Source organism: Phaethon lepturus, unplaced genomic scaffold, assembly GCF_000687285.1.
Source record: "Phaethon lepturus isolate BGI_N335 unplaced genomic scaffold, ASM68728v1 scaffold38000, whole genome shotgun sequence".
Lineage (NCBI taxonomy): Eukaryota > Metazoa > Chordata > Aves > Phaethontiformes > Phaethontidae > Phaethon > Phaethon lepturus.
This window is the reverse complement of record NW_010511896.1, coordinates 101,505-126,198: the sequence shown is the minus strand read 5'-3', so window position 1 is coordinate 126,198 and position 24,694 is coordinate 101,505. Positions and strand designations below refer to the sequence as shown.

The following is a 24,694-nucleotide window of genomic DNA, read 5'->3' as shown; positions in this document are numbered from 1 at the left end:
AAAACAGGAAATTTATTACATGATAATCCTCAGGGTATCTCTGTTCTTCATTCAGAGATATCACTGTACCTTATATAGTGATATGTAAACTAGCTTTAATCTCACTTGCTCAGACACCAGATGGAGTCAGGGCATGTGTTGCAGTGCAGGTTATCTGTCCAAGGAAATTTTCAGGACTCTCTCAAGTTAGTATGGCTCCCACTGAAAAGGAAATTTCTAGGACTCTCTCAAGCTAGTACGGCTGCCCCTGAAGTCTGTGCTGCTGCATTTTCACTGCTGCTACTCTGTAAGCTAGCTTAGCTGTGCTTACATAAGTTGCATTCACTTTTCTGCAGTACTGACTTCAAATTTACTAGATTGGATCCTGTATCCAGCTTGCTTACCCCTTCTGTACATATTCATACTATCTCTTATGGACTGTTGTGAGCTCCTTGTACTTTCTTGCTTCAGGCCCTTCCCCTGACTATAGTGAGTCATCCTGGCTCTCCCCTCCTCTGCCCCGTCTCCTCAATGCCTCATCTTTTCACACTCAACCAGAGGCCCCCAGAACCCTGATGTTCTGGCTGCCACAGGTGCTCTCCCTTCTCTGATCCAAGCCTCCCTTCCCCTGCCTACACCAAGACCCCCATCTCCCACACCCCTGTCCACCCCAGTGACTCACAGGCTGACCTGGGCCACTTCAGCTGGCCATCTGGGCCATCTCTGCACAGACTGTACCCCTGCCTAAGCTACAGCGCTCCATCTCTGGCCATCTCCTAAAATGCTTTATCCTTCACACTGCCAGTGAAGAGGGAGCTTTTAGGGACATTGAGTGGGAAGGTGGAGAGGGAGACACACACATGTACACACATGCAGGTTTGAGGTGAAAGACCCCATTAAATTCTCCTGAGGCATCACAAGCCCTAGCATTTTGTGTCCTCCCAAGGAGTCTCACTCCCTGTTTTGATGTTGACAGTAAGAGACTAGTCCCAGTCAGTGGGTAACACAGAAATCTGCCTAAAGAATATCTTCAATGCAGTCTTAGTATATAAAATGCTGATATGAATTCTCTTAAATAACAGAGAATAATAAACACCATTTTGTTGAATGACATTCAAAAAGTAAAAGGAAATCTAGAATTGTCTCACTGTTATGAAAAAATATTTAATTAAGTCAAATATGAGTGAAAAAATACTTAACTTCCATGATTACAGTTTATTCCTCTAGAGAATATTACAAGCCAGATCTTTGGATTTTGTAATCAATGGAACCATATTCACACCAGCCCAGCACCAACTGAAAACAGAAAATTTGTTTGCTATAGAAAAAAAAAGGCTTTGCATATAATGTACTAGTGTTTTAGAATAAGTCATGCATACAAAAATCTGACCCTGTAGCACTCGGATCAGATCACTGCTAAGATCAGTGAGAACTAAGATACCTACTGAATAAATACAGATCATACAGGTCAAAACTGCCACAGGCAGTTCAGGTTATTTTTGTCCAAGATGAGGACTGCCTGCAGCTATCTTATCTCTCATATTAGAACTCCAAATTGCTTTTATTCTTCCCCCAAGCTTTGGATAGTTTTCCATCCCTGAAAAGTCACACCAATTTTATTAAAATGGGCATTACCCATAGGAGGGAAAAGGCAGACAATCCTACGTCATTCCTCGTTACTCAAAATACAACGTAAAATAGGGTGCAGATGGCACCATAATGTGGCCCATCGAATGCATCCTCAGCCTCAGAAATACTAACTCAAAACTGTCAGTACTGCAAGCTGTCAACACACATCATAATTCTCACTTAAACAAATTAATAGAACTTGAATAGTGATCAGCCTTTTCACTTTAACTCTATCTTCTACCAGACAGAACTGCTGTCTCCAATACAAAAAGTCATTGATATTTAAAATGAAAAAGTCAAAAGTATTGTCAGTACTACAAGTATTGCTCTTTTGCAAAAAAAAAAAAAGTTTTATAAATAACTGAACAACTTGAAAGTTGTTCTTAAAATATTAGAAAAGTTGACTGTATGATTATCCTGTCAGAGCCTGTCTACTGTTTTACAATGGCAAATACTACTACAATTCAGGATATGTTGCATTTAAACTAAGAAAAGACATAGAGTATGTGTCTGTGGTGTTATACTGCCGTATGAATTTTTAATTAATGTTAATTTACTATAGGAAAAAAAAAAGATGCCTTTTTCCTAACTATGTGGGATAGAGTAGGGAACTTTTGCAAGCTATCTCCCTCTTCCTAGCTGTGCTAGATGGATGTCTCTGTGTTCATCAGTGTGGAGGTCCAGATGTAGCTTCCTACATCCATCAATGGGAATTAGAAACTAAAGCAACTTTGACTACTTTTTTTCCACAAGAGGAAAGGAAAAGCTGGTTTCGAATTAGAAGCTGGCCTTTCCAGCCAGCCCTATTCCATTCAAATGTAAGAGCAATTTGGGGAAAGCCAGCTGTCCTTTTCCATTATGATTTGAAAGTGAACTAATCTACTGTGCATGTGTAAGCCAAGTGCACTAGCAAAGTTGACCCAACATGCTTTTCTCAATCTTACTGAGTTATGGAAGGAGTTAATTCTCTTCCCACTTGATTGTCAAACTAAGTTATGGATTGTCTCCTAAGCTTCCCAGCTACATATGGATTCAAGGCAGACTTCTTATTTGGAAAGAATCTAAAATATTTGATGCTATGAGGTAGCACCACAGTGAAATGGAATAGCATTCATTTTTCGTAGAGGTAACCCTAATCTATTTATTTCCCTTTGAAAGCTATGACCTTTGGTTCTATAGATTATTGTACATATGGCACTTACTCATTCTTGTTATGAAAGAAAATGACTTACTGTGAAAGGACTTTTCCAGTTGTTCTTAACACTAGTGTGTGGTCTAAGCAGTAAAACCGCTGTGGGTAGTTCATTTGAAACTGTATTTTTGCATTACTTTTTATGTTACAGTTTTCAGTTCATTTAAGTATTTCCCCCAACTGTTTCTCTAAAAATGGACTTGTTCATTTAGTTTTGACTGTTCATTCGGTGGGTTTTTGTATGAACCTTGCAAAACTGCATTTACAAAAGAGGTTAAAGTTAAACTTCCGAAGTATAAACTTCCTAGCTTTTACGAAGAGAAATGCTAACCATGTTATCAACCTTATAATTGCCCAGTTAGTAATCTGTTTTTCCCCAGCATTACTGACTACCAACTCTTCTTTTAAACATTGATGGCATGTGCATGCTTCTTGCACAGTGGCTTATCCTTCTTGGAGTAGAATGGCTGACCTTCCAAATTCACATGGCATACCTAGAATTAATAATAAATACAATCAGGAATCATTAAAATTTTTTTTTAAAAAAAGACAGATATGATTATCAATTTCAACTTTAAATTTTCAATACCCACACATTTCTTTGGCAGAAAGAAGTGCATCTGATTTCCTGGATGCATGCCTTGGTAGTTTTCCTACTCCATGTTGAGGTTAGGTTTTGGTTTGCATCAGCTCTCCTCTCTGTATTTGCCTGCCACTGCTACCTGCTAAGTTCACTAGTTTCCATTAAACTCAGGTCTGGGTACACAATCCCCTAGGCAGCCTCGGCATGGTGCTTATGTAGACCATGAAAGGATAGTGGCACACTTGAGCACATGCAGCTAGCTTAGACTTTAAGACGTAGATTGTGATCTTTGTAATGTATGATTTTACAAAAGCTCTGGTTAGGTGCCATGGTCCCAGGGCTACCATCCTGCCATGGTACCATTAGATACTCATTCCTGTTATTACTTTGTCTTGGTACAGGTGCTTATGCAATCGAGGAGTGAGTCATTCAGACAGCTGGTATCATTGAAAACTAATTACTTATTTTTACCAGATTATTCTTCAACCCACAGAGTTCTCTGCCTGGCTGCCTAAGTGCCAGTGTTGACATAAAGCATGGCCGAGGCAGGGCAGCCCAGGTTTAGATCTGCTTAAACTGCCCTGGAATTGTACAGATATCCACACAGGGTAGTGCAACACCTCTTGCAAGGCCAGAGTTTACTAGAACCACTTAAGGAAGTCAACACATCAGAATCTAGGGATAAGAATAAATGTTGTCCCTAGTGCTTATGGCAGGCTTAAAACCAGGGAGTGGTAACATCAGTGATGTGCTACTGCAAGTAGAAGGAAAATCATGTGAAAGGATGTGAGGACAGCATATTGAAAATTAAATCAAGTATTTATTTGCATTTGACTTAACCCACTGAAAATTAGCTCCTAACAAAAAAAGGCTGTGAGAACTGCATTTAAAAAACTGTCACCTCCACAGAAAACTAGTTTGCCAATCTAAACAAATGCATAAGAATGCAGTTAAACGAGCAAGGAAAAAAGAACAGGAAATACTCAGAGAAAGTGTCTTTTATAAGTGACTGTTAGTTTGTGAAGGAAACTCACTTTCCTTTCTATGTTAGAATTTCAAAAAGACTTCCATTTTCACTTGTGTCACTCATGTCCATGTATCCTTGAAAGACCAGTAGCTAGTTTAGCTTTACATATTTATAAACATTTCTATACTTTTGTCTCTTCAACCTAAATTTTAGAGTTCAACAAACATTAGAAATTGTCACTGTCATTTTTGGTGTGGCCAACATACTATTTTTAGCTAATTAGAGGCTCTGGATATTATTACCGTAGGAAAAATATGTTGTAGAGCAGAACAGCTGTATTAGAACCATATGAAAAGTACTGTTTATCATATGGATTTTACTATGCTGTGTGCAGAGTGTGGGAATATGGCCACTATATAGCTGTACACACACCACAGATTGATGAGTTTGACCAACTTCTATGCTAATTACTATTCATTCTCTCTAAACAGACTCCTTTTTGCAAGTTTCAACAAGCATTCTGCATGGAAATACAAACTGCACTGCTTTGTAAGTAAGATTATGGCTATACTGTTCAATATAGTGTCAATTTATTTTAAACTCTGTTTTATGTTTATTTGTAAACATTGGAAATAATAACAGCAGTAGTGCTATGTTTTACTATGTATATACTCTCTAAAACTGTATGTTTTATTAGAAAGCACTCACTTGTGGTGGTTAAATTTAATAATTGTAATAAAAGTTTACAGAGAAGAAGAGAAATTACTCCCATCCTTCTCCATCTACAGGTACAAATGAAATTCAATCCTTCTGCATCCTTAGGCATATGTTAGTTGTTCCTGCTTTCAGGCCTTCTGATTATACTCATAAATTGTGAAGTAACAAGAAATGAGACAGTATTTGTTATAGAACCTACAGCACAAATGAAGCAGGTGTCATGCCAAGTGTGTCCAAGAGCTTCAATGAATTTATCTCCAGCTTCAACAGGAAAATCACAGCCATGGCATTTGGTGCTGAACAAAGCAATATAGTCTATAATAAAACAAAAAGCAAACTTAGAATAAACTCTTAACATAATCGTATTAAATCCAAGGGAAATAGAAAGTTTCCAGAGGATGCATTTTTGGATTGTTTTTGCTGAGAGTTTCCTACAACATTCACTGAAACACATTGAGTGTTACCTTAAACTATGCTCGTATACCACCCTTAAGTTTCCATGACTGGATTTATGTTCTCTATTTTAATGCTGAAACAGTATGCTGCTTCTGCATTAAGAGAGAATGTTATGGAAACCCCATACTGGCTGGTTAATACATCTTTACTTTGATTATCCAGTGCAATTTGGAAAGACTTTATATTGAACAAGATTAGCAGAAATTCTACAGGTATATGGAACTCGTGAGAGTCATTAGAGGTTATCGCAAAACCTCCAAATTTAAAGGGTGGGTGCCACGTCAGTCATGCTGTATGGTTTTCATTCTTCACTAAGAGTTACTTTGATTTGTAATATTTTATTTCCATAACCATAAGGAAGGAATCTCCAGAGAGAAATAGGCCAGAAGCACATTAAATGGACAAGGCAGGGCTTACAGAGGGAATACCACTTAAACCTTAACCTGCTTCCTGACCATGATAGGCAACTCATTTGCATGGCAAGCACCATTTATGAAACCATACTACACTTTCCATGGTTTGAGAAAACTGGGCCTTTTCCTTTCTTAGTTGGTAAGAAGCAGTTCATTTGTTGCAGTGCTTGGAAAAACAAAATGTGTTGCACATCTGAGCAGAGCTATCTTCTCATATGTGTTGGTTAATCAGTTTTAGGGTGAGGTAGCAGTATCAGAAGTCATAATTCAAGCAATTTAGTAGAGAGAGTGTGGGCAGCAACCCACACTTACATATAGAAACACTACCAGAACCCTAACATAAGAATTTTTCACGCCATAACATGTAGATTTCTAGTGAGCAGAATCTACTGGGGGGGGCGGGATGGGGAAAAAAGTGTAGAAAAATAACTAGAAGGCAAGTATCATAATATGTAAGGGAAAGAAATGAGGTAAGGCATTCTGGGACATAGAGGCAGAAGACTCTGCCAGTCTTTGATATGAATTGGGGGAAAACAGAGGGAAACACTTGTATATGCGTAGAGGGGAGACAAAATCCATGCTGGATGGGTAACTGCTTTTATTTTGTTCAGCAGTTGCTTTATTCTTATGTTGCTTCCATACAACATGAAGCACATGAGTACTGAGCAGAACTGTCCAGTTTGCCATACCTTTCTCACAGTAAGGCTCCCCATCCTCCATGTGAAAGAGGCTATTCCCAAAAGGCTTCTTACAAGCAGCACAGACAAAGCAACTTGTGTGCCAAGTCTGTCTTAGGGCATGCATCACTTCCTGTAGAACAAACAAACAAACAAAAATCTCCAGCAGAACAGCATGCCCTGCAACTACCTACTGGAGAACAAAGACAAGGCAGAGATGCTCTAAATTTTGCCAATTCCTCTGCTCAAAAGAATCATGTATGACAGAAATTGGGCTCCTTTGGAAAGAAAGAGGAAATAGGACCGCACACTTTCTAGAACAATGTATTTGCCAAAAATGAAACAACACAGTTCAGCCAGCTGTTTGTATCAACATGCCCAGTCGCTGTTGCAGGAGAGATTCTGCACAAAGATTTTGATTATTTTCTACTTTGTTTTGACATGACTAGTATGAACTCTTCAGTGCAAGAGTATGATTTGTTAAATAAATTTTAAAGAGTAATTTTCTCTCGAAGACCAAGAAATGCATGCAGGGAATAAATGATTTAAGTCTGATGTGTCAAAGCAACTTAGCTTATGTACTGTTTTTAAGCTTCTCACAAGAACACTTCATAATCTAATGTGAATATATTAAAAAAAAGGTTCTTAGATTTTAACTTATGTGATTAGTGAAAATGAGTCTGTGTGTGTATTCCTAGGCCACATGTCATTGCAAAAAAACCAAATTCTGTATGTCTGATGTTGTCTTGAATTGAGTATCCAGATTTTATCAGCTTTCTTCTTCTATCCAGTATGGAGCAATCTGTATTACTGCTTCATTCTTATCTTGTCATACAGAAGTCCTCCAAGTCCAAAAGCTGCTGTACTGAGCTCTGATGCATGGTTACCTGCTAATTTGTCAATCTTACTTGTGCCCAAAATGATATTCAACAGTATCTCTGTCAAACAGTCCAGATTTCAAAGGTCCAGCTGCCTAACTGGTGTAAATTAGTTTAACTTTATTAACTTCAGTGAAACAGCATTGATTTATGCCAGCTGAGAATCTAGATCCTATTTTATGTTGCTTGCAATTATATACATAGACTCTGATTCTCTTTTAAAGATTATTTTTAATCTCTGTTGACTATGACAAAAGGGATTGAAGTCCTATTCCACCCTTTCAATCCAGTGAATAGACAAAACAGTCTAATTTATGTTTGCCATATATCTTATTAGAGAATCACCATTTGAGATTCATTAACTTCTGTTACTGTTTGCAAAACAGCTATCACTGATAAATAGGTTTGGATCCATTTATGAACCTCACTGAGCTAAGAAGCAGAAAAATACATTGAGAAATCTTATTAATATAAATAGAGGCAGCTGGCATCTTTGCTATTTTCCTGATGAAAATCCATAATGGGGAACTGATTTGTGCCAGCATTAATTAGGTAAGTTAAGTCAGTACTCTGCTGTAAAATTACTCCTACTGCCGCAGTAGCAAGCAAGACTTGGTTGGAGCCAGAGCCTCACCATAGATGCCTGATGCTGCCATCCCTAATTGGTAATTGCGGAGAAAAGCATCTAGTCTCTCAATGCCAACATTTAGACAGATGTCAAAAGGTGAGCGCTAAGCAGTGTTGTACTTGTTGCTCCCTCATTTAAGAGAATCATGTCATATATTCACTATAGCTGCATGCATAAATACACCGCTAAAATTATCTTACGGTATTCCAACCTCTAAGGTATACATAGAGCAAATTTACTTGTACCTAAGCATGAGTACATGTACAAGTACAAGAAGTGGCACTTATTTTTGCCTTTCTGGAATTCAGGTCTTTGTATTTATTCTGTATTTTCTTAGCTATAAGAAGTCAGCAGAATTCTTCTTGGAAGCTGTGTTGCAAGCTACCAGTGAGGTACAGCAAGAGCATTGTGCCTCCTTCCAAGATCACTGACTTCTCCATTGAAATTTAGACAAAGTCCTGTATAACTAAAAAAACCCCAGTTCGAGTCTCTTACTCTAAACATAACAAAAACATAGATGAAAGTAACATAGTGTGTATCAGATGGCAAAGTACTGTCCAGAAAGTGTTACTTTGCGCTCAGTAAGATGGTAATTGGATTACACAGTCTGTCTATGAGTTGTCTAAAGTACAGAAATATCCAAGATTTCAGATAGATAAAAATTATTATAAAATAATATGTTTCTCATTCTGAAATAATCAACAGGCTGGAAAATTATTGTTGAAAAGGGGAAAATAAATATCTACATTCATTGCTTACAGTCTAAAATATTTCTAATTTCAATGAACCACAAAGTTGGAAAAAGGGTTAAGCTTGTTCTCTTACCCCCATGATCTTAGTGTGGCATCTGGCACAGGTTGGTGCAAAGAACTGTTCATAACAGCGCTCGCAGTACACACTATTCTGCTCTTCCACAAAGCACATATCGGCCAAGGATGTCTTGCAGTAAGCACAGTTGAATTCTTCTGGGTGCCAAGAGCGACCCATGGCTACCAGGAAAGGACCCCTGTAAACAATCGTAATTATCTTATTTGTATTGCAAAAAGATTGAATGACCATTTATAATGGGATTACAAACCCACTTTGTTAGACACCACGTACATGTGTAACAAGCATTCTACTCATTCTACTTCATTCTACAACCATGAAGGTGTATATTAAAATAAGACCCAGAACCCCAAATAGAAACAGTATTTTTCAAGATCATTACTCAAACACTTTGCCAATTGGTTAAAATATTTCATTGTTGTTTAGTCATATATATTGGATTTACAGAAAACTGTTGGAAAAAAATCAATTGTTTTCATATCTGCATAGCTATAAGTGGTCTTTGTAAACAGCTGCAAAGACAGCAGGAAAAGGTGAAGGGTTGTAACACAGAAGATAACACTACAATTTGAAAGCATGAAAAAGCAGGCAAATTTCTAAACCTACACACCTGCACCTCAATAGCTCCTAAGGTCTCCTGCCTTCTTTTCATCTGAGAGCGCACTACATGCGGCATGTTCTAGAACTGTCAGACTATCAGATGACAACTTGCTGTTTGATTACATGGAAGACACATTAAATTCATTTTGGTGATTTACTCTTGATTGTAATTAGATATAGTGATTATTACTGGAGTCTTTCCTTTTCAACATATATAAAGGACAATAATCAGCAGTTCCACATCACCAAACTAGCTCCTTTTAGTGGGGGAGACTGTCATTACATATGGATTACTTAAAGTTGGTTAGGAGTCCACAGGGTAACAATGGGCACCGGTCCAGCAAAATGAATTGGGAGAGGAGAAGGGAGAGGCATGCTATGAATCACTGGTAATAGAGTGTAGGCATTATCTTTCTCCAGACACAAAAGCAACAATTACATTTGGCTGCTGTTCCAAAATGATGTCTCGTTCCTTTTCTCTTCATAATCCTCTCCCCCACCCCCCAACTCTCCCAATGAAGTTGTACGTACCTCCTTCAAGGGGTACCTTAGGACCAGAAACTTGATTAAAAAACAAAAAGTGACTTGCCACAGCATCCAAGAAACAAAACAATTAGCATGTATAACTTTGCAGTGATAAAACATGAACTGCACAATAGCAAAATGAGCTCTGGAAATGTTAAATTAATGAAGCAGACAACAGATATCCCTGCTGGGTAATTTAACTGAGTCTTAGGCTCTGGTACTGTATATTTATATACAATAACCAGTCTGATTTTTTTTTTCTTCTTCAGCCCTCTTCAAAACCTCATGACCTTACCGAATTATGCTGTTACAGTGCCCACAGAGAGGAGTTCGGCTGCTGGCTGGAAAGCGCTCAGCCCTCTGAACTGTTCCCCGGGCTATTGCAGGAGCCTGGGAAGAAGTTGAAACTGGAGGTGGGTAAGCAGAAGTTGAGGCAGGAGATGGTACTGGAGCACCCCTTGGTAGGATGTGCTTTGTGACAGTGGTGGTGGTTTTTCCAGGTGCAAATTTCTGGGAAAAGGAGTCATCTGTTACCCAGGGAGGGCGACTTGCAGGCTCAGCGTTGGCAGAGGTGTAGGAATGAACTGGTGCTGGTGCTGTTTTAAGTATCCCAAAAGAAACCAAGAAGTATTTTAAAGACTTTTCTTCTGATGGCAAAACAGCAACACTTACCAAAGGGTAGTCCACGGCACACAAAAAATAAAAGCTTCAGATGACACTTAATTATGGTCTGTCCCATTATTGCTTATTAATTCTAGACTGAAGCCAAGGATATCAGCACAATCACTGACTTTTAATCCACATGCATTACAGAAGTCATTGCCTACTGCCTTTACAGATTTTATGGAGACCATTTCAAGGGCATCTCTTCATTTTCTAGTAGGAATGGATATGACAATTCTGTGATAATTTCAAAGACTGCCATATGATCTGTTTAAGACAGGTTAAAAATAGAAAGGCCAGATCATGTAATAAAAGTTTTAGGCAGAAATCCCCATAATTTCAGTAAGAAGTTATGCTTAAATTTTGTTCTCATTATATTAATTAAAATGCAGCATTTTCCACAGATGTCACTGTTATCTGTCACTTGTAGGTTTTACTCCTAGGTTTCTGAAGAAAAACAGGCTCACACAGGGAACACAGAGATAGAGCGCACTGGAAGCAATATTGAGGGAGCCAGTTCAGCGCACGTGACCAGCAAGACAAAGCCAACAGCACTTAGAGGAAGGCCAGACTTGTGGTTATGACTGATATCAGTTCAGTTCTTGGCTCTGCCACAGACTTCCTGTATGACTTCGAGCAAAGCATAGTATCTCTGTGCCTCAGTTCCCATGTATAAAATAGAAATATTATACTTCCTTTCTTCCACCCTTTGACTATCACATAAAATCTTCAGTGCAGACTGCCTCTGTGTTTGTATGCACCAGGCTCTAATCTTGGGTGGAGCTTAATCACATAAATATAAGCAGAAGCTAGAGCCTGCACATACCAACAAGTTTTTCCATTGCCTTGCTCTTTTCAAAACATCAGATCTTGCATTGTGTAGGACTGAAGTCACTGCCCAAGAAACCGTCTCACTTTGCCAAGTACAGGAGCACTAAAAGCAGTTTTTTCCTTTGCAAGGCAAACAAAGAAGTGAGTGGTTGTTGGTTTGTGTGAGAAGGAACAGAAGCTTGGAGAGTTGAATGAGAGAGCACAGATTTGGGAACAGAAGTCAGCTTTCCTGCAGTCTAGGCAAAAACTCTGCATAGTACATCCCAGTACCAATAAAATGATGACCAAATACAATATTGGAAGTTTTAAGGGGCTTGCAGGTAGAAAGGTATTTAAAACAAGAAGAGGGTTCCAAATGTAACATGAATCTTTCTGGATAATTAAGTGGTGAGAAGATTATGTTCTACTTCACATTCCCCCCTTAGCCCACACCCTGGCACGTAGAATAACATACAGTGATTATTGGCAGTTGCAGGTGCTAAAATTGCATATATCTCAATCCACTGTGATCACCCTGATCTCCGATTTTCTTCTTTTTATTGAGTTCAGAGTTGAATCTAATGCATCTCTTGATAAAACTTTCTTATGCATCAACAAAGTTTCTGCTTCATGAAACTGTATCCCACCTTAGCCTGAGGCTTCTTTTTTTTTTTTACTTGGGAATGGTAAACACTGTTTAAAGATTTCAGAACAGAGAGTTTACATCCAATCTCTTTAAACCCTGGGGCTGTTGCTATTTATGTATTACGGTATTAGGCTAGGCAAAATTAGAAGGCAATATTTCATCTCTAATTGGTGAGTTCAAAAGGCTCCCACCTATGAGGCTCTCTAATTAAATAAGGTGACTTCTAGCTCACTCAGTTTTGCAAAAGGATTCTCCCTCCCCAAGAGCCAATTCTTGTTCATGCAAAGTACAGCACTGTATCCCACAGAAGGCCTAAGAGAATGGTCAGATATTCAAACCCAGAGTTCCAGAAGAGAACAAATGCAGTTCAGGTACTGTTTTTAGAGTGTCCTTTACTATGAATGTCTTTAGTAAATTCAGCTTACAACCTCTTAGTTTTTCACTTTTTATTCCTTAATCTCATGATGTCCATGTTTTATTTTTCCAGTTTGTTTATTCTAACCAACGTGGACTGCATACGATTTATCTGGGTTCAGATTAATCTAGACTCCTTTGAAGGATACACACTGGGGAAGGGTCTTTGTCTTTCATTCTCTCTATCTTCTATTTCTTTTTACTCTATTTATCTTTTGTACTTGCCATGGTAAAATAAAGCAGCAAAATAATTTTTTTTTCCAGTTGCTGAAAGAAGATACTGGGTGGATTACTGCAAAATGACACATGTTGGGTATTCACAACTGCTCCGAGTTTTCTTTTCAGCCATTATAATTTAATTTTACAGGCTGGAATTACTACTGATTTATAACAGTGTCATTGCAATGTATTAGAAAGGTTTCACTAACTTTGAGATTTGAGCTATTGCTATTAAGAGGAAATTATTATCTTATAGCTATATCCCTAAGCTTATATGAACTCCTCTTTTGTCTTAGTAGCTACTGCCATACAAATTCACCTTGCACGTTTATGTATTTCAAAGTCTTCCAACATATATGCAGCAGATAAAAGGTGCTGTTTGCTGGTAAAAAGTACTAAGATTCAGTATGCTAGAGAATAGATTCTCAAAACATCAGTATTGTATGAGCTGGCCCTTAACTGTTAAAAAATGAATACTTTAAATAATTCAGTAACCCAGCCTCTATCACCTTGTTTCTCTCAGCCCTCAGACTCTCTTATAGTAGGAAAGAAAGAATGGGCAGGAGAAAATGTCTCCCCTAACAGGCGTAGGAACAAGCCAATTCCTTGCTTCTGGGGAATTTGGAATTCTCCCCATCAGCTCTTCATTTATGGTCAATGGATATTTTCCCTCCAGAAAAAAAGGCATGTTACCAAAGATTTATTTAGTAAAGTAAGGATTTATAGTCTAAAATGCTTTAGTCTTACATACTAGCTTGCACTGTGAAAACAATTTCCCTTTTTTTTTTTGTTAGTAGAACACATAATTGTTATTCTTAGTAATAATTTGCCAGTAACAAATGTAATTCATAATCACAACTGATTTGGCTTGTTTTATGCTTAGTGGCTGCATCCTCGAAGGCCAAAATTTTCTTACATACTGTTCCAGTATATAGTAGATGACAGACAAAGCAGATAATGCAACAAGTCCTTTATAAGGAGACACTATTCATATTCAGAAGAATTTAAAATGAAAGATGGTATGTAACCTGCTAGTTTAGTTTTGAAGGTGTTTAGGATTCAGTGAAAGGTTCATTGAGATCTGTGGGAATCTTTCTACCAATTTCTAAAAGAGCGGATCAGGCCTTTACACTGGAACACTTTTACATACATGAGTAGTCTTATTTGGACCTGCAGATTTAAAAGGAAAGATTGGCTTTCTTACTTTTGGTATCATATTACTTCGTAGTATAAAACTGGTGTTTGGGTTGCTTGGAATATATGAAACCACGATTCTAGTCTGGGAAAGCCTGTGAGAAAGGAATACATAAGTATTTTCTGCCATCTAGTGGACCTTGTTCAGAAAAGAAAACTATGCTCCTTTTAAAAACAGGTTATGAAATTTATGGGACAGAGAAGGGAAAAGAGTACAGAGTTCACAGATTTTCCCCACAGGAAGAAAAAAAAAGAATTTTAGATGCAGAAAATTCCCTCCAGAGTTAGGTTAGTCAAAGTAGTACTCTTTCTTTGCTTTAAAGTGTGGACTTACTGATTACTCCTGTGTGAGCCAGATGCTCAATAATGCAGTTTCATTTTGAGATTGGTTTCAGTTTAAACAAATTTAGTCTCATTACTTTTTTTTTTTTTTTCAATCTGAGAGATTAAAATAGTCTTGTAAACCCTCTTAGTGATTGATTCAGGTTTCTGGATATTGCATATATGAGGCTGTTGGTGGGTGTTTTAGTCTGGAAGTTTTTGACCCATGTCAAGGGAAGGAGGTCATCTCATTCCCATTAAAACTGAGGGCTAGCATAAAGGCATTCCTCTTCTAAATTCTACATTGCAAATCCTTATACTAGTCTCCACTATTTTGGCCTTTTCACACAGTGGACTAACAAAAATAGAAGGCTAAGAAATTACTTGCCTCTCAGATTGAAGCTACATTTTACACTGCAGGACAGAATTTATACGCATTGACAAAGTTGGGTGAGGAAGTTTTCTGACTGTCTTGATGGTCTGTTTCAAAGTACTGTTGATCTTTCCAATCTGTGACAGGAAATGCTGTTTCCTCCATTACTTCCCAAGTGACAATTTCCCATTCGCTCAGGACTGCAACTGTCTTTAGGGCCAGCTTATGTTCCAAAACCAGTATGAAGTGCTACTATTATATAAAACTTTAAAAAGGTACCAGCCCCCCCGCCCCAACATCTTCAATAAAATCTCTTTCTGTAATCTCCTTTGTACCAGAGTCGCTTTGGGGTTCAATTATTTTAGAATCCTTTATTGTATATCCCTTTATACATATTAAAGAATATTATAAATATTTATAAATTTTACAAATACTAAAGAATCCTTTATTGTATATGTATATATACAATATATTGTATATTGTATTGAGACCCACTGTTTCTTTCTCTGCCAACTTTAATGCTATTTGAATTCTGTCTTTGTAATATATCACATTACATACTCTGAATTTTCTCCTGTTCTCTAGAGTACATTATATCCTTGCAGTGCCTGCAAAATAAGAATTTTTCACACGCAGGCAGACAATATATACAGTTGAAGTAAGTTCATTGTATACATAATGACTCAGAACATAGTTTCCATCCTGAGTATTTTAAGCCTTTACTTGGAGGCAATGGGGCTCAAAACCAGCAATATAAGGAATTGCAGAGAAGATGCCCGTCACAGGAGAAAACAAAAGCATTGCCTCTTATTCTGAGTCTAATTCAACAGCCAGCTTTTTCTTTAACAGATACAGCTACTAATTGGATAGAGCTACTAGTTTATTTCTATGGCAGGTTTGTGTATTGAGAACTGGGGTTTATAATTCCCCCAAATGAGCATGGGGCATAGTATCAATCAGTGTATTCAGGAGATATTTTGACTTGCCGCAGTTTGCTCTGTTCTACTTTATGGAAGTAAATCCTCTGTCTTCATCTTTCCTTTTTTGCAACATAAAAATAATAACATTTGCCTTCAGTGAACACATGGTGTACACCGACACACTTAACCAAAAGCAAGTGAGGAGAAGCTGAAAGGGACTTTGAGACCCTTAAATAGCTTATGATAGCTTTGAACTGGCCTTTTCTACCTGTATATCTCAAATCCAAAGATCAATTGATCTGTCTGTCTGCTTTACAGCTAAGTAAGATTTCTGCATTGGTTTCATTTCAGTAGATCCAGAGAGAAGAGTATTACAGAAGACAATTTAAGATTGTTAGAATTCTCGGGCTTTTCATATTTACTTGATTGTCAAGATATGAACCAACTTTTTAATTCTCTTGCTAAGGTCAGAACAAGCTTAATTTGAAACAGAACTGCATTTAGACTTCTATTGCTGCCTCATTTAATTTGTTCGTTTTGAAGGTTCACATTTTGGTCATCACTGGTTTTAGAAGTTCACTCCATTTGTAACACATTATTACAAACAGAATTTAAATAACATCGAGGAGTGTATTTTCCACATGAATGAAATAATCAAATATATTCCTTCAATAATTGGATCTGTGGGAAATGGAAGCATAGCATTACAAAGTACTTTAATAGGTCATTCTTTATTTCAAATATAAGCCTGATTTTGAGAAGTTCAATATATGGCCTTATCTACTTTGCAAATATATTCTACTCAAGCTACCTTCACTTATTTTATCTCCTTCCTGACTTGTGCATTCTTAAGCTATTTCATCAATTCTGAAGTGTCATTGGGCTCCTAATTGGGCAGGCTGGGTCATTTTCCAAATGCATTTGTTTTGAAAAGTCAGGCTACAGATTTTTTGTTAGAGATTTTTCCTTGTTTTTATTCTTCTGCCTCCATTTATTCCACATTTTCACTCCAAAGCAGAATACAAATACAACATAATTCTTGACCTTCAGATAACCTGAAGCAAAACTAGCAACTAGCAGCATTTCGTTCCATGTATACAAATCTTTCCTGGTATGTGTGTGTGCTGTTGCAAAACGTGAATTCTTTGTGTTTTCTTTTCCTAAAAGAAATATATGTGCATTTCTTTTCGGAATCCTTTCAGTACTTCGAAGTCACCTTACCAGGCTGGTAGACAGAGGGCTTTATGCTGGCAGTAGTAACAACTCTCGGTTTTGAAGTAGCAGAAGCAGCAGGACTTTCACCATAGCTTCCAGAAACTGACATTGGTGTATATGACTGGCTTGTGTTTCTAAAAGCAAAATGAAGGTATGAGCAACTTTATAAACAGCAAAAGTTACTGATTATAAAACAACAGATCTGGCAGTTTCCAAAGCACTCCAAGAGGAACTGGCCTTGAGAGCTACAGAAAGAATACTATGAGATTCATTAGTCTTTATCGTTGCTAAGAAAAGCTTGGACAATTTTTGGAAAGAAAACTTAGCTGCATAAGGATTTTAATGCCAAGTTGCTCTTTTTGTCACAGAAGATAGCTTACTGAAGGAATATGACATTTATTAAAGGAACTCTCAGAGTAACAAGGGATCAGACATCAGGAACATGCATACAGAGTTTGGGTTTTCTGTCCCTCTACGAAAAAATAACAAACAAACCAGGCCTGTTCTTGTCTAAGATAATGAGGGATATCTCATTGACTTAAAAAGATACTGGCTCAGCACAACTACTACAAATAACTACTGTTTATAAGCATTGTACTCTTTTAAAAATAATTGTAGCCACCTTTAAAAAAACATTCCTGAAAAGTAACTTGTTTCCCTATTTAGACTGAAACCACAATTTATGTTCATTCTCCTAATGCTGAGATTCAGCTAACCCAAAAGCACGTTATGTAATATTATGATGCAATTTCTGCATTCCTAGATTAAAAACATTGGCTCAAGATTCCAAACATCAATAAGAAATAATTTTTCTCTATTTTATGGCTCGGATGGTGAGTCTCAGTTTGATTATAGTAACACATTGAAATACATGCCACTTCTATTTGCCTGTTACTTAGGATGATTCTATTTGTAGTGACTTTGCTTCATAGACCACTAAAAGAGCATTACAAACAAAGCAAGCAAGAGAGAATAAAGGAGTACAAGGAAGGGAAGCAACAGATGCCATAATAAATGCGCAGTAATAAAAACTATTCACTATTGAACATCATTCTTACTCACCCTGGTAACATAGATTTACTTTCTTTCTCCCTTCAGTTTCACTATCTGCCTGAACCAGATCCCTATCCATTTGTGCTGACAGGACTTATTCCCATAGTGGCTTTGTCTATAGGAAAAGATTTGTCAGCATAAGAAAAGAAGCATCCAGCTTTGCCAGACCATTGGTCCGTCTTGACTTGTACTTTCTGTAACAGTGGAAATAGATGCCATCTAGAGAGAACATGTTGTAATTTTTACGTATGGCAAACCCATCAAATTCCTTCCAGTACAGGTAAAAAACATTCTGACAAATGTAAACTTTTGATTTTTAATGTTGAACAAAATAAGCCTATCCTTGTGACATAGATTTTTGCTACTCTAACAGTGCTTATACTACAGATCTAGTTTGCATAGCATTGCTGCCCCAGGCTAATTTATTTTGTCTATTTAGTTAGACCTAGAAACATAGCTATTGCTACAATGACTATAGCTAATTATTTCCGTACCCAGTGTAGGGCTTAGGGGTGGATTTGGGTCCACTATACCATGAGTGAACAGGACTCTACAAGATAAACTATTTTAGTGGGTTTGTATTCAGTGTAAGTTCTGTGCTGTGATTTTGTAACTGCCAAAGCTGTTCTAAGCACAGTAAGACTTTCTACTTTTCATTCTTATAATCTATTTCCTTTTGATACCTCCTCACCTGTAGTACATAAGGACGCACTGTACTCAGGCTCACTAGACAGAGGGTCATTGCTCCTACCATAACACAAACAGGAAGATGTACACTTCAGGTACACTGGCTTCACAGACAGCTTTCAAAATGCCTTTAGCTGAATACACACTATCAAAAGACTTTTCCTTGTTTTAAAATCTACTATTCAAGGTAAACTAGACAGAACCCCAGTAAAACATACTTACCTTTACAGGATCAGTGATCAATATTTACAATGTTGATTAAAAGTTTTTAAATCATGTGTCATACAGCCTTGATCTGAAAATGGCGTACACTTGGGAAAGTCTACTCCCAGATGTGCAGCTCCATTGGTAGAAAGACTCATTTGAAGCTTTCTTAATGCACAAAATACAAAAAGAAGTTCTGAGCCAGATTAGTGATATTAGACTGTCATGAAGAAAAATTGTTATTAAGAATTCAGGTGTTTCCCAAAGTTGACAGCATGATAAAACCATGCCACTAGATTTCCTTGTATGTTCAAGGGAAATGAAGTTGAAAAAAAATCAAGAGACACACACACAAAAAATTGTATTCGTAGTACCAAAATCATGACAAAATTAAAAGTCAACTACTGAACTCTTTTACAACTGTATGATGCATGTTAAGTACAGTAAGGAAGATAAAAAGGCTTGTCAAGAGAAATAAAGTGTTACATTAAGGGTTTTAGTGAAGTTAAAAGATTTATCAGAATTTCTGCTGAAGAAGAGGAAATAGCATATGATTAAAGAAAAAAAGAAAAAAGAAAGAAAGAAAGAAAGAATAAAAAGATATCCTAATGATCAAAGATGCTTTAATAGAACAGGAAACAATGGCATCTTGAAAAGCAATGAAAGCACCCTTACTGAATTTATCTGTAGCAGCCAATGGCATGTGACAGCAAATTAAATATCGGCTCTGAAAACTATTAGTTGTCAGAAAAAGAAAATTTTTATGTTAATACTTCACTAGATGCCTATTAGCAGCAATAAACTGGTTTGTTAAGTGCTTTTTAAAGTAGAGTAGCTGCACAAAACATTTTTATACCTCTTCTTTGACTGGTAGTTGATGGAGGTGGAAGAATGCCGGTTGAAACTAAAATAAGACAAAAGTTGTATTTGAAAAAAATATACCAAGAAAATAGGGATATCTTTTCCTACAGTGAATTTCCTTATGAATAAGAGGTCCTCTTAAATACTAAAGTAAACAATATATACGTATTTATAATCATATAAGATCAGTATTACATTACATTTTGCTTATCTTACTTAAGCTATGAATTGTAGTGAAACCTGAATAATGGGAACATAAATCAATGAGCTGAGTATATTGCTCCATAAGTCACTCTCGTCTAGTTTTGCTCATTCTTTAGTTGTGGAATTCTAATTCAGGCACTGGACTGTTTGCTTTGACATCATAATTTATTTGTAGTAGCACACACACACAAAAAAGTATGAATTTATTTTTGTCAGTGTCATAAGCTTAAGTTCCATCAAATCTTAAAAGCAAACCTTGAATGAACGAAAGTCTAAAGATCAGCTAAGCTTCCTAGCTAATTATGGGGCAACTAGGACAACCCCATAGAAAGGAGGAGCAGGAAATAGGTGAAACATCATCATGAAGCCATTACATTCAACTTTTCCCTTGCAGTACCATTCCACTGTTCCTTTACTAAACAGCCTTGGGTACAGGTAGATTTTTTTTTTTTTTTCTTGAGGAAACTGCATCATTTCAGAACATAAATGATTCATTTATGTAAATACAGAAAGTACTTAAAAGTCTGCACAAGGTATGATCTGAGAAACAAGAGGATTCAGAAGGAACATAGCTCCTGTCTAAATGCAAAGCAATGCAGGGCTACATGGCAACAATCACACCACACAGGAGCACAGCCCACATCTGCCAGAATTACCAGAAGCCTATCATATGCTGGTTATTTTCCTAGATTCTGGAGAAGAGTTGTTCTTCCCTTTACTACAAACACAGTGCTTGGATTAAATCCTAGGATCACAGAAGCTACACCTTCCCTTTAGAACCGTAATTGTAACTCTTTCCATCGTTTCTCCTGTTTTTGTATTCCCAGAGTGCTGTCTCACTGATTGCCCTGCTTTTACCCTCCATATGGAATAACCAATTGCATAAAGAGCTTTGTAGCTTATTTAAAACACTCCTGCTATGCTTTCTTCTTTGTAAGTAAGAGTGTAAGTGAAAAAGATAACATTGTGTTACTCTTACTTTTAAACTGCAATCAGTTAAGGATTAATAACAATTCAAACATTCCTCTTTAGGAACATTACAAGGACTTTACTTATGTTAGGTGTTATGCATGTGGCCTTGCTCACAAAAGTGAAATCACTATAGAACTGGATCTACCAAAGTTTAAAATCAGATTTAAATAGTTAAGGACACTCATCAAGAAATCCTCCTGCATTTTCTTGGTGGACCTTTTTAAGGGTTCTAGATGGAAAAAAAACAAACCACCCAACAAACACTGGAACAATGGTCGTAAAACCTCAGCCTTATTCTACCTGAGCATGTTTTACAGGATGGGGATACTGTTGTAACTAAGGTAATCTGTATTTATTTTGAACTAAAATTATATGAAACACTGCAATGATCCAACGGTACATGTCAAGCTGAAGCTGGATTTTTAAGTCTGTATGTTGTCATGCTAATGCATTGCTTGATTTCTAAATGAAAACTATCAGATGCTCAAAAATTTGAACCATAAATTAATTTAGAAGCCAGTTTTAGTCCCTTATGTTTGAATACACTAGCTATAATAATGACAGTCTTTTAAACAAACACAGAAGTAGTGCACAAAGATAAAGAACCAATTTTAGCTGCAACACAGCCCTCCAAAAACAAACAAAACTGAGTTTGCTTCTTGTACCTGGGAACCAGGTATCAAGGAACCAATTTTTTAAAGGTCCTCCAAGTTTTTGATTTGCCTTTATGTCCCATGGCTCGCTGAAATACTGAACTTCCAAGAGAGGTATTAGCTAAAACAATAACATTTGCCTGCTGATAGCAGCTTGAAGCGTATGTCATCATGATGCCTGTGTCATCCACTGGCAAGTAAGATTTTAGGGCAGTAGCATATAAAGCTGATACACTGTAGATCTTATATCTGACTTAATCACCAGGTATGAGCAATAGGTTTTAGTAGTCCCATTAAAGCGCTGCTTTCTGAAATGGACAGTTATTTGTCATAGATTCACAGAATCTTTCAGGTTGGAAGAGACCTCAGGAGGTCTCTCATCTAACCTCCTGCTCAAAGCAAGGCCAGCTCTGAGGTCAGACCATGTTGCTCAGTGTTTTATCCAATGGTGTCTTGAAAACCTTCAAGAATAGAGACATACAGCCTCCCCAGACAACCTGCCTCCTTTCAAAGGGGCAGGAAAGGGTAAAATGGTCCATGCCAATCAAATGCAGGAGATAAAACACATTTGAATTAGAAGTAAATTTTAATATCTCAAGGTCATCTTATCCTCATTACTCCTTAAAAATGTGATTCACACTGATTAGCCCATATTGATCCATAACTACAAATGAATTTATAGTTTCAAGGCCTCACACTGCTTCCCTTTTCCCTGTTAAAGGAATTTGGAATTAAAATGAAATGGATAAAGGCTCAATCAATAAACAGTATTCTGTTAGCTCTAAGATAGCCATACAAGTAGAATCAGCAAATAATGGATATCTTTATATGAATTTATTAGCTGTTTATACATAAATTATACATAATTGTTGCTTAGCTGTTATTTCCAAGACAGCAATGAAAACATAGCTCTTTTGTTATCTTTTGGGATAAATCTGCTCTTTCATAAGAGGTATCTGCATTTACTTCTTATACCAAAAGCTAAGCCGGCAGCTGTCAATCTGTCCCAAGTAACTGTTACACTCTATTCCTGACAAATATAGCTACCATACTTCAATGTGAAGAGTGCCTGTTCTGGGATTCAGAAGGTCTATACGTAGTTCTGTGATTAATACAAATAAATTATGAGCTTCTTAAATGAAGAGTCTTCAGTTAACAAAAGTATGCATGCATTAACCATTTTGTGAAAACATGCCTTTTGCCCACTCGGGCAGCCTGATTTTAGGGATTTTCTATGATGATAAACTATCTGTCCTTGAAAGGTTTCTAGAGATCTACCACTTTTCTAAGTCTGATTTAAAAGCTCCCAATGCTGTTATTCACATATTCATAAGGGTTTCTGAATTTCTGAGATGACTCCGAGTACAGTCTTATAACTCAATAGTCCAATTTTAGAATGGCACCCCTGACTAGCAGCATTCTCAGCATTTAAATCTATGTCTGTCTGCACCTAGTTAGACAGCTTCACAGAATAATAAAAACAAAATTAAAAAAAAATTATTTCTAAAATAAAGCCATTTCTTAAATCTGAAAAGTTTGTAGTATTGACATGTGTTCTTTAGCCCTCCCCTTATATCCTCCTATTCAAAATACTCAGAAATTGTCAATAAACACAATTTTTTCTCTCGAGTGTAAAAATGCCTTCCTAGTCTTGGGTAGGCAATAAAATAGACCTGATTAAGTTTTTACCAATAGCATCCTGAAAGTGATATATGCAATGCATCTGTGATTTTTTCTTTTTGCATTCCTCCAAAGTTGTTCGTTAAATGGAAGTCTTTCACTATATGATTGTTTTTCTTGAAGGGGAAAAACTAGGGCCTTTTGTAACATCAACGCTAATCTCAATCAAATATGCATATATTGCAGAAATAAAAAGTATTACATGCAGCCCTACTACTACATGCAGGCCTCAGAGACCTATTATTAGTTATTGTGTACAGTTCTCACTGAAGCTAGTAGAACACCAAAGAAATCTCTTATGCAGGTATGTAAAAATATACCTCTCATAGCAAGATTCACATGGGTCCTAAGATATAGACTGGTGAAACATGAATAGATGTCCTCTGCCTGGCCAGAGTAGTCACCACGGCTTCAATTTAATTTCATTTTCTGACCGATCGATATATTTCAGTCCTCAACTGAGAGAAATACTAGAAATGAGTCTTTTCTGTAGCTCAGCAGAAATAAATAGGTTTTGCATGCCAGTGTTATAAACAAACTTAAATATGCATGGTTATTGTTACTTAGGAAGCTAGGGACTTCCCCTGGTTATAAGAGGCTTTTAACGGTCTCCTACAACAACTGTGTAGGACCTTCTTTTCACAGAGATATGTGATCATTCCAGCTGACGAAAACAGTGGATAAAATAGTACTGGTGACATTTAAGAGCCTAATCGTACCACAGGATTGAATGAAAAAGCAGTGTAAGAATTACTTCTGAAATGCATAGAGTACTCATAATGTGAAAATTAGGTCCTAAGGTATTTTTATGATGGATACCCACAAATAATGAAATCCCTAAATAACTCATCACTTTGGAATTTTGAAAGTTCATACATAAAATTAGATGTCAATGGCAGTAAACACCCTTGCATCTGTTCTTAACTTCTATTCTTGGTAACATTCTGGTGACACTCTGGTGAGTGTCACCATAATTGAAACTGAAGTTACGATTAGGGTACTTCCACTCAAATAAATAGAATTACATCAGCAGTTAATTTTATTTCTTATGTTTTATCATCCTAAAACTTAGGATGTTTTGTTTTAAATCTTGTTTACATCCTAAAACTCGGAACTCTTCTGATCTTCTGTTCTGTAGCTATTTCATTTTTGTGTTGGCTTCAGTGATGTGAAGCCAACCAAAATGCTTTCAAGCATGTAGCTATACATAGCACTTAACTGCTGTTTTCTGTGATACTCTTGAGAAAGATCATTGTATTTCTTGATGTGTAGCCTTCAAACTTGCACTGTTCATTTCAAACATCACCTCTGGGTGATTCCTGACTACACAGATAACTATAATCTCAAATGTATTGCTGATTCTGTTTTTCATTATTTCTGAAAATTGTGTTCAAATAATGAATCTTAAAATCTACTGCTTTCTCCTCTGTTAGTCTTGACAAAGTGTTAATGAAAGCAATGAAAAGGTTTAGCAGTGAGGCAGTACAGCAGCATTCTCTCTTTCTACTGGTGGATGCTATCTTTTCCTATTAG

General features: G+C 36.9%; 1 protein-coding gene across 1 annotated transcript in view; it reads right to left on the bottom strand.

Moving 5' to 3' along the window:
- Positions 1-2,983: 2,983 nt before the first annotated feature.
- LDB3 (LIM domain binding 3) overlaps positions 2,984-24,694 on the bottom strand; it is a 116,825-nt gene continuing 95,114 nt past the window's right edge. The window contains exons 10-15 of the mRNA XM_010285230.1: positions 16,854-16,939; positions 10,368-10,668; positions 8,945-9,125; positions 6,626-6,746; positions 5,267-5,382; positions 2,984-3,294 (exon numbers count right to left, since the gene is read on the bottom strand). Of these exons, the coding sequence (XP_010283532.1) occupies positions 3,205-3,294; positions 5,267-5,382; positions 6,626-6,746; positions 8,945-9,125; positions 10,368-10,668; positions 16,854-16,939 (895 nt within the window). The 3' untranslated portion in view covers positions 2,984-3,204. The remainder of the gene's footprint in view (positions 3,295-5,266; positions 5,383-6,625; positions 6,747-8,944; positions 9,126-10,367; positions 10,669-16,853; positions 16,940-24,694) is intronic.